Below are 17,923 nucleotides of genomic sequence, written 5' to 3'. Positions count from 1 at the left end.
TTTTTTTGCCCATAGGAATGCATTAATTGAATTTCAATGCATTCCTATGGGAAACCGTGATTCGCTAGACGAAAACGAATTCGTCTAGCGAGGCAACCTCCGCTAGAAAAAACCTTTCGTTAAGCAGGGCATTCGTTAAGCGAGGCACCACTGTAATGCCAGAAGGCTGTTATGAGGATGCAATAGGTCAAGCCTCCCTTTTTCTGCTGCAAAGACCCTGGAAGAAGGCTGGGAGACCAAATTGAATTATTACATTTATATACCCTATTTAGCTGCCAAGGAGATCAAGGCGTCATACTTGGCTCTCCTCCCTGTTTCATCCTTACAACAACCCTGTGAGGTAGGTTATGACAAATATGTTGACGATGACTATTCTTTTTGCAATAACTTCACGAGGGTGGGGAGGGGGCTTGTAATGTGTTGTGCTAGATCGGGGGTCAGCAAACTTTTTCAGCAGGTCCCTCAGTCCACTGTCCCTCAGAGCTTGTGGGGGGCTGGACTATATTGGGGGGGGGGAGGAGAACGAATTCATATGCCCCACAAATAACCCAGAGATGCATTTTAAATAAAAGGACACATTCTACTCATGTGAAAACATGCTGCTTCCTGGACCATCTGTTGGCTGGATTGAGAAGGCAATTGGGCCAGATCCGGCCCCCGGGGCTTAGTTTGCCTACCCATGTGCTAGACGCTGCGTGGTTTTTAACCAGGGGTCAGCAAACTTTTTCAGCAGGGGGCCGGTCCACTGTCCCTCAGACCTTGTGGGGGGCTGGACTATATTTTGAAAAAAATTATGAACGAATTCCTATGCCCCACAAGAGATGCATTTTAAATAAAAGCACATATTCTACTCATGTAAAAACACCAGGCAGGCCCCACAAATAACCCAGAGATGCATTTTAAATAAAAGGACACATTCTACTCATGTAAAAACATGCTGATTCCTGGACCGTCTGCGGGCCGGGTTTAGAAGGCGATTGGGCCACATCCGGCCCCCGGGCCTTAGTTTGGGGACCCCTGTTTTTAACTGTGTTTTAATGGCTTCTTTTATTGCAATGCATTTAATTGTTTTACAGCTTGGTGTTCCGTAGAATTGAAACTGCAGTGCAATGCAATATAGTAATAACAGAAGCAGGACAGGACATGGGGCTTCAATGTGCAGGGCATGTGTGGAGCCTGCCGTCTCTCACACAACACTGGTAGCTAACATGGTGCCCTCCCTTAGCGCTGGTCATGTTGGGGAGTAAGAATGCCATGCCAGTTCCGGGTAGTGGTTAGAGTGCTGGACTAGGACCTGGGAGGCCTGGGTTCAAATCCCCGCTTGGTCATGAAGCTCACTGGGTGACTTTGGGCCCGTTACTGCCTCTCTCAGCCTAACCTACCTCACAGGGTTGTTGTGTGCGGATCAAATGAGGAGGAGGAGGAGAACTGTGCACGCCACCTCCTTGGAATAAAAGGTGGGTTATAAATGCAATAAATGAAAATAAATATCTGGAGGCCATTGCATCCTAGACATTAATTAGATGGCATCCGCACAGAATCTTTCCTGAGGGTCTCTGACAAATATGAAGATGAGAGTTGTCTCCCTGCCCCCCAAAAATGTCAAATTTAAACCAGCTAAAGTTAAACGGTCCATAGTCTCCCCAACCTGCATTTCTTTTCATCTTTGCAAAATTCCAGAGGCCCCTTAGATAAAGGATTAAGATCGGAACTATGATATTGGGAATAAACGAGAAAAAGCAGGAACAAGAAATTAAAAAAAATTCTGCTGACCAACCAGAACATGATAAAAAAATTCCTTCCAGTAGCACCTTAGAGGCCAACTAAGTTTGTCATTGGTATGAGCTTTCGTGTGCATGCACACTTCTTCAGATACAGCCAGAACATGGGAAGTCTTTTTTTAAATATATAATTTAATTGCCTTTATTATTTGTATTATAATGTGGCAAGATCTGATATTCTATCAATTAGAGGGTTATTCATGAAAATTAATAAAAATAATTTACAAAAATCAAAATTCCGGAGGCCCCTGGCTCTGCGCCGCTCCTCTCAGTAAATACGGTAGGGGTGCCTTTGTACCTTCTCGAGCGACGTCACCGCACCATGCAAATTACCTGGCGCATGGCACCCTGGGAAAGCAGACGGCTCTTCGGCCAGGTTGTTTATATGCCGCTCTGCACAAATAGCTTTGCCACGGGAAACGGTGCAAAATGCCGCAGAGGGAGGCGTTTTACTCTTTCGCCGAAAGTTTCCAAGGCGGCTCCCTTTGCGCCACCGTGACCTGAGAGGCTGTGCACAAAATGGCTTTCCCGGCGTCCCGACGTGCTCGGCATCGTCAGTGAGGTATATCCTTACCTGTTCCTCCTCCGGGAGAACAGAACATGATGAACGGAGAACGCATGAGACATGATTAGAGTCTCCGCTGGCCGGGGAACAGCAACGCCCCGGCCTGCTCCTTTCTGATTTTTACTGACGATCCTTCTCTAACCTCGTATGTTAAAAAAGCAGAATCATGTTTTATTTTTCTATTTCCTCGCATTGTGTGACACGTTTGTGATTCCTGCATTGCTGGGGGTTGGACTAAATGACCCTGGTGTGCACCTTCCAACTCTTACAATTCTATTTTCCCCTGATTGGTCAACTGAAGTTTCCACCAGTTGCGAGTTGGTCCGCCTTCTTTCACTATCGTCTGCAAGTGGTGGAATACGCCTAGCGGAAGACGCTAGTTAATGGCCATTGGGCCTATCTTTCCACATGTTTGCTTCTGACCCCGCCCCTTCCCCTCTCGTTACCTGACGGCCATCCATCCCTCTTTCGGCTCACGTCTCCCAATGCTTGTCCTTTCACAAAATGGCCGACATATCCCGCCCTACGTTGCTCCTTCTCGTTTCTTATTGGCCGGCTTTTGGGGGGGAGGGGAAGATTGACGAGGTCCTTGCAACCTCTAAGCTTGCGCTCGGCCGTCCCCCGAGTTAACCAATCGGGAACGAGCATCGTCAAGGGCGCAGGGAAGCAGCCAATCGGTACCATTCCTCTTCTTTGCAAATCCCGCCCCTATCCTAACCCGCACGCTCCTGGAGAGACGTCGAAACTTGACCAATGGAAAGGGCAAAAGAGGCGCGCGAGAGGCGGGTGGCTCAGCCCTTCAATTAGCCAATGAGAAAGCGGGAGAACAGCTCCTTCGGAAGAGGGGAAGAGCTGCTGGCTTCTGATAACCAATTAGGAGGCGCGTCTGGAACGCCGCGGAAGCCAATAGGGCTTCGGGAAGGCAGATTTGAAAAGCGAAGGCAAAGGCGTTTCTGTGGCGGCGCGGATGGGAGGCTGTTGGCTGGCAGGTACAGAGTCCCGCGGGCTGGTGGGAGGAAAAATGGGTCGGCGGGGCAGGGACGGGGATTCCTCGTGTGCCCCTTCAGGACTGCGGCTCCCACCCTCCTGGACCTGATGGGAGACTGGGATCTAGTATTGCATGGAGAGCCACAGGGCTGCATGGGGTTGGGTGGATAATGGCTTGGGGTGGATCTCGGGGTAACGGCCCTATCCACACTATGCATTGAAAGCAGCTTCATAGTGCTTTAAACCATCATGGACCTCCCACCCCCCATAATCCTGGGAACTATAGTTTGCTAAGGGTGCTGAGAGATGTTAGGAGACCCCTCCCCCCATTCCCCTTCCAGAGTTCTCTGCGAGGAGGGATTGGTTGTTGAACTGTTCTGGAAATCACAGATCTATTTTTTTGGGGGGGGTGCGTCTCCTAACAACTCTCAGCAGCACCCTTAGCCAATCTACAGTTCCCAGTACCCCCCTCCCGCTGCTTGAAATTGTATGGTGCTGTTTTTTTTATAAAAAATGCTTATACGGTAGTGCAGATGAGGCCTTTAATCCAGAATAGTGTGTAGCAAGTAGCATTATATGGTTGCTCTCATTTATATTTGTTTCATAAAGTCTATAAATTGCTGGGTTGTACCCCAAAAACCAAACAAACCCCACTCTCAAAGCAAGAAGGAAAAAAGTAGCTCACAGGGAAGGGGGGGATTCCTTTTGCCATCATACTACTAACTTGGTGGTATGTTTTTTTGCTTACTATTTCTGTAGCACTTCCCCGGGTATGAAATGCTTTTCAGCACATACTTAAGGTAATTGAATTTAACTGTTGGGTGTTGCATTCGTAAATGCCAGTTTTAGGGATACGGTATTTATGTATAGTTAGGTGTAGGTGATTGAGAATTCTCCTACAGCTGGAAGTCATGCCATTAAGCACACATTAAATCTGTTCACAATAATATTTTTTGCCAGGCTTCGTCAGAACATTTTCTCAAAAATTAATAACTGTCACAATGGAGTCTATCCTCCTATCTCAAACAAGAGCACACCCAAGGCAAGTCAACAAGTTATCACAAAAATAAAGCTTGCAGGAAAATCCCTTCAGGCAATTATATTGCAAGCTGTGACATATGCATGTATTTTTACTCAGGCATTCAATTGTTCTTTGCTCACATTACTAATGGTGTGATCAGATATGGAGCATAAACACTGGGACAGCATACATCTTTACTTTTTGACCTGAAAGTTTCATGTGCTGCAAACAACCACACAATAAACATTTGTATGTTTAGAAGGAGTGAAAAATATTTCTTCTTTAATTCCCAGTGCCTTTCCATTGTAAATAGTTATTATATGAATGTGCACATCCAGAGCAGAGTGTGGCACTCTTTAAGCTGCCAAACCAAACACAGTAGCAGTGCTTTTAGTAACCCTCAGTAATACTGAGAACAGGTGGAGGGATACAAAGGTGCTCCCTTGCTACTTTAAAAGCATCAATCAGTACAGTACAGTCATACCTCGGTTTAAGTACGCTTCGGTTTGAGTACTTTCAGTTTAAGTACTCCGCGGACCCATCTGGAACGGATCAATCCACTTTCCATTACTTTCAGTGGGAAAGTTTGCTTCAGGTTAAGTACGCTTCAGGTTAAGTACGGACATCCAGAACCAATTACACTCATACTTCGGGTTAAGTACGCTTCAGGTTGCGTACCGGTACTCCGCAGACCCGCCTGGAACGGATTAATCCACTTTCCATTACTTTTAATGGGAAAGTTCACTTCAGGTTAAGTACGCTTCAGGTTAATACAGACTTCCAGAACCAATTGTGTACTTAAACTGAGGTACCACTGTATTGCAATGTGTCACATGTGAATTGCGTATTAGTTCATGCTTTCTGGAAAAATAAATAAAAGGTGTTGCTTATATATATATATATATATAGGTGACTAGATATTCTGATTTGGTGCCCACAACCATTTGGCTCCTAGAGTTCCTATCCCAGTTGCTAACATTGGTTCAGTTCCACAGCATGATATCTGTTAACCCTTTGCAGAGTGACTCTTGGGGATTCAATACTGGAGCTGCGGTAATTTTGGTCGCAGTCTTTCTGACTTGGTGTGCTGGACACCAGAGCTGTGCTGTCTCTCCCTCTGAGGATTCTGAGATCTGATGGTCTTTCAGATCATCTTGTGATCCAAGATGGCAAATAAGGAAAATTGGAGCAGTTTGTATAGCCTTTCCAAAGTAAGTCTTTACCTATATCTGCCACTGCTGGGAAAGCTATGGTATATGTGGGGTGGGAATGTGTCAACTGTGTCAAATGTGGGGTGGGAATGTGATGGGTGGTTAGGGAATCTTTATGTGGGTGGGGTTTAAACTTGAGTACAGTGTTACCTCAGGTTACAAACACTTCGGGTTACAAACTCTGCCAACCCAGAAGTAGTACAGGTTGAGAACTTTGCCCCAGGATAACGGAAATCGCGGCGCGGAGGCAGCGGGAGGCCTTAATAGCGAAAGCGCGCCTCAGGTTCAGAACGGTTTCGGGTTAAGAATGGACCTCCGGAATGAATTAAGTTTGTAACCTTAGGTACCACTGTATGTGTAATAGACAAAAATTGGATGGCTGGTCTTTTACCTTATCTTCTGCTCTTGACAAAAGTCCCATTCTCTCTCTCTCTCTCTCTCTCTCTCTCTCTCTCTCTCTCTCTCTCTCTCTCTCTCTGTGTGTGTGTGTGTGTGTGTGTGCGTGGGGTGGGATTAGACTGTGGGCTCTGAATTGTGGCTTTTACTGTACTAGTATCACATTTATTAATGGGGCCTCAAATGAAGGTACAGTGGTACCTCTGGTTGCGAACGGAATCCGTTCCAGAGGGCCTGTTTGCAACCTGAAAAGGCCACATCCTGAAGTGTCGCGTCTGCGCAGGTGCGCGCGCCTCACCTGGAAGTAACCCGTTCCGGGACTACGGGGTAGAGATGTGAAGGCCCGGAAAAAACCCTGAAAAATTCGGTAAAAACCAGTTTTCCCCCCGTTTTTGTCCTGAAGCCTTTTTGTGGTTTTTTTTTTTGGAAAAATAAAAAAATAGATTATGGAATGTTTTATTTTAACATGATGAATGAAATATTTTAAGATAAGGCCCCTTCCACGCCTCTAGAGCGTCGTGGGCTGCATGGCCCATGGCTGAGCGGCGACGGGAGGCCTGCGGGCCCTTTCACGCCGTCGGGGCGACGGACGGCTTTTTTTTCCTAGTCGCTTTTAAAAACAAGGCGCTGGACTGGAGGGACCTCTGGTTTGGTCCGGCTGGGCTCTTTCTGTTTAAGCATTGGCCGGGAGAACAGTTCTTCGGAGAGGCTCTCCCGGCTCCCGCCTTGGGCTCTGCAGCACCACCTCCCACACAGAGGGAGCGTGAGAAGAAGCGCAGCTGCCGAGGGCCCCCGCTGACCCCCGCGGAAGCCATGTTGTGCCTCAAAGCCATGTTGTGGCGGAGCAGCCCAGCAGCTTAGCCGGCAAAGTCTCGCCCCGCTCCCGATCCGCCTTGCCACCCACGACTGGGCCATTTCAGATTCCGCCCCACTCCCGCCCTGCCTCCTCAGCCGCTGTGCGGCCTAACCCCAGCCAGCCGCCCAAGCCTGGCTCCTTGAAGGCTTCGCCTTAGCAAAATCCCCGCCTAGGCTGGAGCTGAGGGAGCCTCGCGCCATCGCTTCACACGCCCGCTCACGGCGTGCCCCAAGCACTAAGCTACCCCGGCACGGTACCTGCCCGGTTCGGCACCGAACGGACGGCGATGGGAGCGCTGCTGGCCCCCTTCTGCCCCGACAGAATGTCGAGGGCCGCATGGCCTCGGCGCCCGGAACCTGCTGCTGCAGCGCCAAGCACTCAGAGCGCCCAGCGGCGCCCCGAGCCAGCGGCCTGTCATGAGGTACCGTAATAACCAGCTTGCTGACTAGACTTTCCTCCCTTCCTGTATTCCGAGAGCCAGTCTCTGCAAATTCCTCCCTTCCAGCCTGCCTTATAAGACCCAACGAGCAACAGAAGGTGCCGTAATAAAATAAAATAAAAACCTAATAAAAAATTAAGACATCCCCTGAAAATGAGGCACCTTGTGTTTTTTTGAGGGAAAAAAGTTGTAAGACGGTGTCTTAAAAAAGGGGAAACACGGTACATAAGGTCTCATGGGCAAAACATGGGAGGTGGAGTAAGCATGTTGCATAGCAAACAGTGATAAATGACAAGTTAAATTTCAGTTCCTGTTTAGATACACTATATTTTTAATATGCTACCGTGTTTCTCATATTATAAGACAGGTCTTATATTTATTTTTTCCTCAAAAAAACACACTGGCTTATTTTCCAGGGATGTCTTTATTTTTTCCCCTCCTCCTGCCACGGCCGGCATTGCTGCTGCGCCTATCACTGGCTTATTTTCAGGGTATGGCTTATATTCCTTGAATGCTTAAAAATCCTGCTATGGCTTATTTTATGGGTATGTCTTAAAATATGAGAAACAGGGTAGTTGTGATAATTTTATGCCCCTTAAAATTACCCATAGTTATATTTTATGTTTCTAAAGTAACAGAATGACTTTCAATCTGAAAAAGAAAAAAGAAGTGCTGATGTAGCATATTTTTTTTTCCAATTTTTCTGAAAATTTCCGTTTCCCCCTGGAAAAAATTCCGGAAATTTTACATCTCTACTTCCGGGTTTGGCCCGTTCACAACATGAAAAGACATATCCCACAGCGAACGTAACATGAGGTATGACTGTATATAACCAATGATGTGAGGGGGAGCATTCTCCATTATTTTACTTCTCCATGGAAATTTTTCCATTTCAAAAGTTTATCGGTAATAGTGGATGGATGTCAGTTGTAAATACAATTAATACTAGACAAACCCGGAAAGTTATTTGCTTTGCTCACATAATAATAATAATAATAATAATAATAATAATAATAATAATAATAGATATTTTATTTATTCCCCACCCATCTGGCTGGGTTTCCCCAGCCACTCTGGGCGGCTTCCAACAAAAGATAAAAAGTACAAGTACATAAGCAAGCTAAATCAGATCACTGGAGTGTTTCAGAAAAACCTACTGATACAAAATACAGTGACTTTCTGTCTTTGCACACAAGGCTGTGTGTACGTCTTCATTTAAAAACCACAAAATGTGACCTTGAATGGGGCTAATGAACTCCTGCTGCAGCCTCTCTCCAATTTCTTGATTCCGTTGTCCCTTTCCTGCAGTATCGGGTGAACAGCATAACAAGTGCTCAGAGGGTTGCCTGTAAGGATACCAACACTCATTCATCCCTCACCCCATCTGGATCGCTTTTGGCCCACAGAGCTATCTCCAGCAGCACAAAGCACGGCCCAAAGGATTCGGGTGCCCAGAATATGGGTAAGACCTTGTCTGCTTTGTGGGGTTTTTTGCTTTTTGGGTTTTTGCTTTTTGGAAATGCCTCTCACTGATTCCTGTGCTGCTGAAATTGCCTCGGATGCATCCCATTGCTTTGGGTTTTCCCCGGACTGCTTGTGTTGGGGCTGGGGCTTGTGTTGGTCTCGCTGTGTTATGGATATGCATGACTTTGTTTTCTGTTTCCACAGCTGTCGCAGGCAGGGTCCCTATTGAGTCTGGCTCCATGGCTCAGCCGCCAAAGGAAGGCCCTGAGTGAGTTCCCTTGTTACTGGTTTCAGAAAGGTGGCGCTTGCGAATGAGTTTCTCGACTTGGGAACGGGTTGGGACTTGCCTTCTCTGGCTAGCCATATCTATTTACTTACTAAATTTCTAGCCCGCTCTTCATCCGAAGATCACAGAGCAGTTTAAATATAAAAAACACAAAGACATACAGTCGTACCTTGGATTCCGAATGCCCTGGAACGTTTTGGCTCCTGAACGCCGCAAACCCGGAAGTGATTGTTCTGGTTTCCGAACGTTCTTTTGGAACCCGAACGTCCCGACGGAGCTTCCTGCAGCCAATCAGAAGCTGCGATTTGGCTTTCAAACGTTTTGGAAGTTGAACGGACTTCCAGAATGGATTCCATTCGACTTCCAAGGTACCACTGTAATATTAAACCAAACCAATACCCTGCCAGTTTGAAAGGTCAATAGATAGTTTAATGAGCCAAAGGCCTGGGAGAAGAGGGATGTTTTTGCCTAGTACCTAAAGGTATGTAGTGATGGTGCCAGGAGAGTCTCCCTGCGGGGAACAATAGGATTTCAAGGTGCCCGTCCCCTCCTTACAACATGACAAATTCCTCTGGGCCGTCAGGCCAGCTAACCTGTTTGTCCTCCATTCGCCAGGCGCGTATTCACCATTGAGGACTTTGAGATTGGGCGTCCTCTGGGCAAAGGCAAGTTTGGGAACGTCTACCTGGCTCGGGAGAAAGAATCCAAGTTCATTGTGGCACTCAAGGTGCTCTTCAAATCCCAAATGGAGAAGGAATCCGTGGAACATCAGCTACGACGGGAGATTGAAATCCAATGTCACCTCAGGTACTGCAAAGAGCAAAGGCCCCTGGGCCTCCAAGTTCATAATAGTTTTAACTATTTAATAGTTTTAATTGTCTCTTTCCTTTCCTGCCGCTCCCCAGTCGTACATTCTAATGCGCCTCCCCTTTCCTGCAGCCACCCCAATATCCTGCGTCTTTACAACTACTTCCACGACCGGAAGCGTGTATATCTGATCCTGGAGTATGCCCCTCGCGGCGAGCTCTACAAGGAACTGCAGAAGCACCGGCGTTTCGATGAGCAGAGGAGCGCCACGGTGAGTTTGCGCATCACTGCGCCTGGGATCAGAGGTTCAATAATAGCTTGGGGGCCCTGCAACCTTAAGGCATCCCATGCGTTGGGCGGAAAGGCGGGAAGATGTTGCCAGGGGGTGGGCTGTAGCTCAGCAGGAGAGCATTGACCAAAAATGGTCCCTGGTGGCATTTCCAGGTGGGGCTAGGAATGCCTTCTGCCGGAAACCTCAGAGCGCCACTGGCTAAATGGTGTACATCAGGCATGTCCAAATCCCAAGAGACTGATCTACTTCCACTCTAACAAAAATCTGGCAGTGACCTACCCATTGGATTGACCAAAGTTGTTGAGCTTTTTTTGGGGAGCCTTCACCAAAGTTGTTGAGGATCGACCAGGGATGCCCCGCGATCGACCGATTGGACATGCCTGGCATACATGAACTCTTGATTTAAAGAAAACCCCTACATTGAATAAGAGTAATTGATGTCTAATCTTGAAAGAGAAAACATATTATTATTATTACTACTGCTACTGCTGTTGTTATTATTAAAAGGTAAAGGACCCCTGACAGTAAAGTCCAGTTGCAGATGACTGGGGTTGTGGCGCTCATCTCGCTTTACAGGCCAAGGGAGCCGGCGTTTGTCCGCAGACAGTTTTTCCAGGTCATGTGGCCAGCATGACTAAGCCGCTTCTGGCGAAACCAGAGCAGTGCACGGAAATGCTGTTTACCTTCCCGCCAGAGCGGTACCTATTTATCTACTTGCACTTTGCGGCCTGCTTTCGAACTGCTAGGTTGGCAGGAGCTTGGACCGAACGACAGGAGCTCACCCTGTCAAGGGGATTCGAACCGCCGACTTTCTGATCGGCAAACCCAAGAGGCTCAGTGGTTTAAACCACAGCGCCACCCACATCCCTGTTATTATTGGAAACATTTAGAAACTATTAGTAAGTGTAAATTCGTGTGGATGACAAAACTTGGCATCTGTACATGGCATGTACATGGCATCATAACAGACTTGGAAAATCTTCTACCTTGCAGATTTAGCTTACGTCAACAGGGTATATACTACAATCTATAGTATTAAGATAATTTCTCCATAGTGGCTGCTGTGACTGAGACAGAAGGGAGATTACTATACCTATTGTTAATAAACACTATAAATTGAGACCATGCTTAACACTCTTGCTGAAATAGAAAAGGCTTTGCCAAGGGTCTGAAGTTCAGGGAGGGGTCTAGCCTAATCTCAGTCTGGAATGGTTTCCACAGGGTTGGGTCTTTGGTGGTTATAAGCCAAACATTTGAACCATGGAGGACCACTAATAACCTCCCCTGAAGACTTCCACCGACGTGCAGAGATCAGCTGGTCCTTAGGTTGTCCTTAAGACTCTAATCTAGTAAATGATATACAAGAATCTTGAACGGGGGCCCCAGTAACATATGGGCAGCCAGTGCAAGCTTTTAAGAATTGGTGCTGGCGATAGTTTGTTCGCATTAATCAAATCTTGAGGTTGGCTGTGCCTGTCCAAGAACGGTCATCGTGGGCACACCAGGTAGGGCAGGCAAAAGCCACTGAGGCTCCCTGATAGTGCCTGATCTGTTTGGCTGTCATTCAAAGGGTGCAGTTTGAGGTTAGCAGTGCACCAAAGGAGCAGGGCGGTGGGTTCAAGTCTCTTGGATAGCGAGGCACTGGTGTCGTCCCAAGGTGTACTCAACGGACCCTTCTTTGCTTCACCTCTGCAGTACATGGAAGAGCTGGCTGATGCCCTCCTGTACTGTCACAGCAAGAAGGTCATTCACCGTGACATCAAGCCGGAGAACTTGCTTATGGGGCTGAAGGGGGAGCTGAAGATTGCTGATTTTGGCTGGTCCGTGCATGCCCCCTCGCTCAGGTAAGGGGGGCGCCCTTGGTTTGGTTCGCCCTGGTGGGCTTGGGGTTTCTGAGGCCCTAGTTCTTCACTGCGCTGCCCCAGATCGCTTCAGCTCTTAACTGCCCTTGACCACCTCCTCTGCCTCAGGAGAAAGACCATGTGTGGGACTATGGACTACCTGCCCCCCGAGATGATTGAAGGCAAACTACACAATGAGAAGGTGGATCACTGGTGCATTGGGATCCTGTGTTACGAGTTCCTGGTGGGGCACCCGCCCTTCGAGACCGCCTCCGCCCCGGAGACATATCGCCGCATTGTGAAGGTGGGTGTGGGGTACTGGGAGGGGGGAGCCTTGTGCACATGAAGACCCTTCAAGCTGTTTTGGAGGAAGATACACATACAACAAATGAATGAATGAATGAATATTTATTTGCGTCAGCCATCGGCCATAGCAACAATACAACAGTGCAATATATAAAAAACTGTAATAAAAAAGTTACAGGTAGGTAGCCGTGTTGGTCTGAGTAGAAGCAAAAATAAAAAAATTCCTTCAGTAGCACCTTAAAGACCAACTAAGTTTTTATTTTGGTTTGAGCTTTCGTGTGCATGCACACTTCCTCAGATACACTTGAAACAGAAGCGTCAGACCCTTATGTATATACAGAGGGTGGGTGGGTGGGGAATGGGTGATGGGCTGATGGGAGTGGTAAACCTGTAGATGGCTGTTAATGACTGCTGCTAAAGAAAGCTTGATCATGCATAATGAGATAAGAATCCAATGTCTTTATTCATCCCAGGTGGCTCCATGGTTTTAAGCTTGGTAATGAGTTCTAATTCAGAAACTTCTCTTTCCAGTCTGTTCAAGTTTTTCTGTAATAAAACAGCTGCTTTGAGATCTTGTATAGAATGTCCTGGGAGAGTGAAGTGTTCTCCTACTAGTTTCTCTGTCTTGTGGTTCCTGATGTCAGATTTATGTCCATTTATCCTTTGGCATAGGGTTTGGCCTGTTTGTCCAATATAGAGCCCTTCAGGGTGCCAGAGAGTCAAAATGGGAAGGTGGAAAATAATCATACCATGGACAAAATTTCCTTATGCATACAACATATCAACTGACTGAGCAGTAGTTCCATGTATAGGATTTATGCTAACAAGGCTGTCTAGCAATAAAGTAGGCAAAAATGAGATCTCCCTTCCACCGTGTCTTATGATAATTCAGAATAGGGAAAGGTTCCTGGGGAAGAGGGACACAGTGATCTAAGGAGGAGGATGTACAGTGGTAACTCTACTTACAAATAACTCTACGAATTTTTCTACTTACAAATGGAGCTCCGTCCGCCATATTGGATGCGGTTTAGATAGGATTTTTTCTACTTACGAATTTTTAGATAGGGTTGCTTCGACTTACGAATTTTTTCTCCCAATGCATTCCTACGGGATTCGACTTACAAATTTTTTCGACTTACAAATGTGTGTTCGGAACGCATTAAATTCGTAAGTAGAGGTACCACTGTAATGTGGCACATGGGGGGCAGCCCTCCCTCCAAGAAGATCTACTTAGGTTGAATGGCACAGGCTTGCTGGCATAGACTGGATTTAGTGGGCATGACTATGCTTCCATTACTCCATTTTGGAAGAAGGGTTATTGGAAAGTACAGCAACTTCCTTGCAGTGCTTCTCTGTGCATGGTAGGGGATTCCTCTGTACAGGGAAGTGAGAGGCAGATGAGGCTCGTCCACCTGTGAAAGTACAGTCGTACCTCGGGTTACGAACACCTCGGTTTGCGAACAGTTCGGGTTATGAACTGCGCAACCCCGGAAGTGTTTTCGCCGCACGCGTGTGTGACGCTTTTGCGCATGCGCAAAATGGCGCCGCGCATCGCGTTCGGGTTACGAACTATTCGGGTTACGAACTGCGATCCGGAACGGATCGCGTTCGTAACCCGATGTATTACTGTATCCCATCTTGGAGAAGGGGAACTTGATACTAACCCTCCACTGCCTTGTGGGATATTTTTGGGAGAATAAATGTCTATGGAGTAAGCCCTACACACATCAGGAGCAGGGCCATCTTAGCCATAGGGGTGTGGGGCACTGGGCTCTCAGGGGCGCCTGGCCAAGAGTCCAGGGCCCAAGAGTTGAGTCCGGGGAAGAGCCCGTCCGCCCATCGGTCAGAATGCAGCGGAGGGCTCTGTGCTGTGAGTTCGGGGGCGACTGAGCCAGGAAGATGCTGAGGGAGCCGGCCTGCTCCGCTCTCCTGCGCGCCTGGGACTGGGCAACCTGGCGGGAATTCGGGGAGGGGCACCAGCGGATCTCTGCACCCTGACAGCGCATAAGCTTAAGACAGCACTGATCAGGAGTGGAGGGGGTTGGATGGCGCCTTGTACTCCTTGTACTTCCAGCAACTCCTGCAGCCGAGCTGGTGCCAAACGTCTTGCTCTGCTTTCTTTTGGACTACATCAACCAAGCCGAGAGGGTGGTCTTGTTGTCTGGGCAGCCCAGGACCTCAAGACACACTGCCCAGGCTTGCACTCCAGGAAGGTCATTTCGGTGCTGCGACCCCCAGAGGCGCACTCCATTGTCTCTTGAGACGGATGCCAGCAACAGTACAACATGACACTCTTTGGGATAAAAAGCCCCAGGGAGTACCATAAAAGTCTAGAATGCCTCCTCCCGGCCAAATTTTTGAGAGATTCTTAAGAGGACCCTCTAAAGACGCCGAATATTTAGCAGATCATTGTACAGAGCCTTCTTGCTTCCTGCCTAAATATGTTAGCAATGCAAGTTGCAGAGATGTCTTTCCAAGTGTGTGTGTGTGAGAGAGAAATGCTTTCAGAAGCCAAGGAAGCGTTTGTTCCTTGCTAAATCCATGCCTGCTTTTTTCTGGTTCGTGGTCTTGACCCCCTTTTCTCTCTTTCCCGCCCCCCAAATACAGGTAGATCTTAAGTTCCCCCCATTTGTGACAGAAGGCGCCCGGGACTTGATTTCAAAGCTGCTACGCTACAACCCGGCTGATCGACTGCCACTTCAGGGTGTGATGGAGCACCCTTGGGTGAAAGCCAACTCGCGACGGGTGCTGCCTCCTGTCTATAACGCTGTGCCTGTGAACTAGCTCTAAGGAGTGACACGTGAGGAGGGACTGGTTATAACTGAGCAATGGCCCAGGCAGAATTTTGGTCTGGTTGTGTTTTAAGGCTTTCTTTCAAATGATTGTAGGGTCTTAATTTGTTTTAATTTTTTATTGCTCCTGGAAGAACTGATAGGCGATTAGTGTATTTCTGCCTCCTGGGGGATCGGCTATACTGTACTTAAACTCCCCCCTCCATGCTTCTGGGGGAGCTGGCTTCGATTGCTGATGTGCTCTTCAGTGTACATATTGAAAAATGGGTGTTGCTGCAGTTGGAACTCAAGGCCTTTAATCCTTACTCTCAGAAAAGCTCTTTTTAATAGGCACACAGTCACCCAGATTGTTCTAAGACATTGTTCCTGTGGCATTATCCTACAGAGATGTTTGCGTTTTTAATAAAACTAATGTTATTTATATAAATACTTGATTGGCTGTGTCTCCTCTTCCTTTGTTCAGCTAAAACATTTGATGGTTATTTCCGATTTCCTCAAAGCGCAGAAACAGATGGGTGGGGTTTGTCTTGGCGCTTGACACAGAGGGCTCATTGTTACGCTGGGGGCGGTGGCTTGGGCTGAGTGTACATGTACTTTCCTGCCCAGATGCCCCACCCTGCCACAAGCTCTTCCTTTGGACTTTCCAAAAGACAGCTTGGGGAAATTGGCAAGAACAGGCACCCCCAAACTTCGGCCCTCCAGGTGTTTTGGACTACAATTCCCATCATCCCTGACCAGTGGTCCTGTTAGCTAGGGATCATGGGAGTTGTAGGCCAAAACATCTGGAGGGCCGCAGCTTGGGGATGCCTGGGCAAGAAGAAGAAAGCAGGTGTGGAAGTTATGCTTGCAGGCCCGCGGTGGTCAGTGCAGGAGAGCAGAGATTTCTTGTATGCTGCATGGAGCTCCATGATGGGAAAGAGAATTTCAAGAACTAAAAGCACAAATAGAATATTCAATGGAAAGGCTAATTCTCACTGAGGGGAGTAACACGGCAGCTGCATGTAGTGCCCCAACTGCCTTTTAAAATAAGACATAAAAATAGCCAGTGAGGCTGTAGTTGGTAGCAAAAAACCAATAGGGTAGAGAGGCTTCCTAAAGTTTCCACTCTTGTGGCACTGATAGGTTTAAAATTGCAGCCCTCTGATTTCTTTAGCTGCCAGAGTAGTTTCTTCCTTTCTACAGGAAAATGGAGGGGGGTGAACCTGCCCACTGTTTCGGGGGGGGGGGGTTCCTGGTGGGGAAATGCATGAGACAAGTGGGCTAAGACTGATTCCTTTCTTTCCTAGACAACCCCCTTCAAATGGTAGCTTCAAAGCTTCATGGTGTTTAGAAATAATGGCGAAGCAGGGAAATAACTAGGTGCACATGAGCAGTATAGCTTCAGGCTACAAGTATAGGCTCTCATGCTGGCCACATGACCTGGAAGCTGTACGCCGGCTCCCTCAGCCAATAAAGCGAGATGAGCGCCACAACCCCAGAGTCGGCCGCGACTGGACCTAACTGTCAGGGGTCCCTTTACCTCCCAGGTCCTAATCTGGACCTTTCCAAACATGCATCATTTTGCGATGCAGTAATTCAGTTTTGCTAGCAAATGAGGGGTTACGCCCCTTTCCAGCCCCGGGAGGAGTGGGGAGCGTTCGCACACCTACACACTGCAACCGATACACTTGATGTGTCATGACGCACAGTTTGGAAAGTTCTGTCCTAATGCAACACTATACACCATATTCTTGGCGAGAGAGAGAGAGGCTGAAATAAATTGGGACACCCAGACCTGTATCTTGCTGACTTCTTTGAGTAGGCTCCCTGACATGAGTAGACCTCGGTCATATACATTCATTTTAGTGTGTTTACTCTCAGCGCATGTTGCTTGGTTGCTGAATCCTAGTACAGTGGTACCTCGGTTCTTGAACATAATCCGTTCCGGAAGACAGTTCGACTTCTGGAACATTCGAAAGCCAAGGCGCAAAGGGCTGTCTGCAAATTCAATTGAGAAAAATCGAAAAACACGCAGCGGAAGCATTTACTTCCGAGTTTTCGGCGTTCGGGTTCCGAAACGTTCATTGACAGAGACGTTTGAGAGCCGAGGTAGCACTGTACAGATCTACAGCAAGTCGTTTTGAGACTATTCACCTCCCCTAACTGGCTTTTAGGTGTATAATTTCCCCCCAAGATCCTTTGTATTTCAACTTTTCAGCCACTTGGACTCTGAGTATCTGTGGCTCAACGGCCGCTTGGGTGGTTTCCTGGAGACGATTCTCCTCTAGCTGTGTTTTCCTTGACATTCTTATTTCCCCCCCCATTATATCTTGTGACTTGAAGCACATGAGGAAAGCCCTGCAAGGATCAGGCCAATGGCCCATCTGGTCCAGCATCCTGTTCTCACAGTGGCCGACCAGAGGACTGTGGGAAACGGGCAAGCAGGATTTGAACACAATAGCCTTCTCCCCTCCTGTGGTTTCCAGCAACTGGTATTCAGAAACACTGCTGCCTCTGACTGGAGACAGGAACATAGCCATTGTGGCTAGTAGCCATCGATAGCCCTCTCCTCCTCTCTGAATTTGTCTCATCCTCTTTTTAAACCAAGTTGGCCATCTCTGCCTCTCGTGGGAACAAGTTCCGTAGTTTGACAATGCACCGTGTGCCTTCATTTCTCAATCCACCTGCATTAGCTACACTGACCCTTCGGCCATTTTAGTTGGACGAATAAGGGATTGTGTCAACAGCCCAATCCTAGCGGCTTAGAATAATAGAATCATGGAGTTGGAAGAGACCACAAGGGCCATCCAGTCCAACCCCCTGCCAAGCCTGGCTTTGAGGGCTTCTTTCCCTCAAAGCCAGGACAAAGCCATATTGCTGTAAAAGCTCTGCTGGTGGTC

The 17,923-nt window shown here is 47.7% G+C and overlaps 1 protein-coding gene and 1 non-coding gene across 5 annotated transcripts; both read left to right on the top strand.

The window, feature by feature from the left end:
* The first annotated feature begins 2,331 nt into the window (after positions 1-2,331).
* AURKB (aurora kinase B) lies at positions 2,332-15,476 on the top strand. 4 transcript variants are annotated; one of them, XM_088654986.1, is made up of 11 exons: positions 3,239-3,335; positions 4,093-4,133; positions 5,375-5,565; positions 8,045-8,072; positions 8,565-8,718; positions 8,925-8,988; positions 9,622-9,813; positions 9,946-10,084; positions 11,801-11,949; positions 12,076-12,250; positions 14,860-15,476. In XM_088654986.1, the coding sequence occupies exons 5-11, from the start codon at positions 8,715-8,717 to the stop codon at positions 15,034-15,036; spliced, it is 900 nt and encodes a 299-aa protein (XP_088511112.1). In that variant the 5' UTR covers positions 3,239-3,335; positions 4,093-4,133; positions 5,375-5,565; positions 8,045-8,072; positions 8,565-8,714; the 3' UTR covers positions 15,037-15,476. The 4 variants fall into 4 exon arrangements, with proteins under 4 accessions (XP_034991227.1, XP_034991228.1, XP_088511112.1 ...); XM_035135336.3 differs by lacking the exon at positions 8,045-8,072 and having other exon boundaries at positions 2,332-3,335; XM_035135337.3 differs by lacking the exons at positions 4,093-4,133; positions 8,045-8,072 and having other exon boundaries at positions 2,332-3,335.
* LOC118095933 (U8 small nucleolar RNA) lies at positions 2,333-2,464 on the top strand. Its single transcript, XR_004693846.3, has one exon. It is a non-coding gene; the product is annotated as a U8 small nucleolar RNA (small nucleolar RNA).
* Positions 15,477-17,923: the final 2,447 nt, after the last annotated feature.

Source organism: Zootoca vivipara, chromosome 12, assembly GCF_965207765.1.
Source record: "Zootoca vivipara chromosome 12, rZooViv2.hap1.1, whole genome shotgun sequence".
NCBI classification, from domain to species: domain Eukaryota; kingdom Metazoa; phylum Chordata; class Lepidosauria; order Squamata; family Lacertidae; genus Zootoca; species Zootoca vivipara.
This window is presented reverse-complemented; position numbering and strand designations above follow the sequence as displayed.

What these genes read in the sequence shown, in the direction of transcription:
- AURKB (XM_035135337.3), top strand. Translation starts at nt 5,521, where the DNA reads ATGGCAAATAAGGAAAATTGGAGCAGTTTGTATAGCCTTTCCAAA. An exon ending in ATGAGCAGAGGAGCGCCACG is followed by an intron (nt 10,085 to 11,800) that starts GTGAGTTTGCGC and finishes TCACCTCTGCAG; the next exon opens with TACATGGAAGAGCTGGCTGA. An exon ending in CATATCGCCGCATTGTGAAG is followed by an intron (nt 12,251 to 14,859) that starts GTGGGTGTGGGG and finishes CCCCAAATACAG; the next exon opens with GTAGATCTTAAGTTCCCCCC.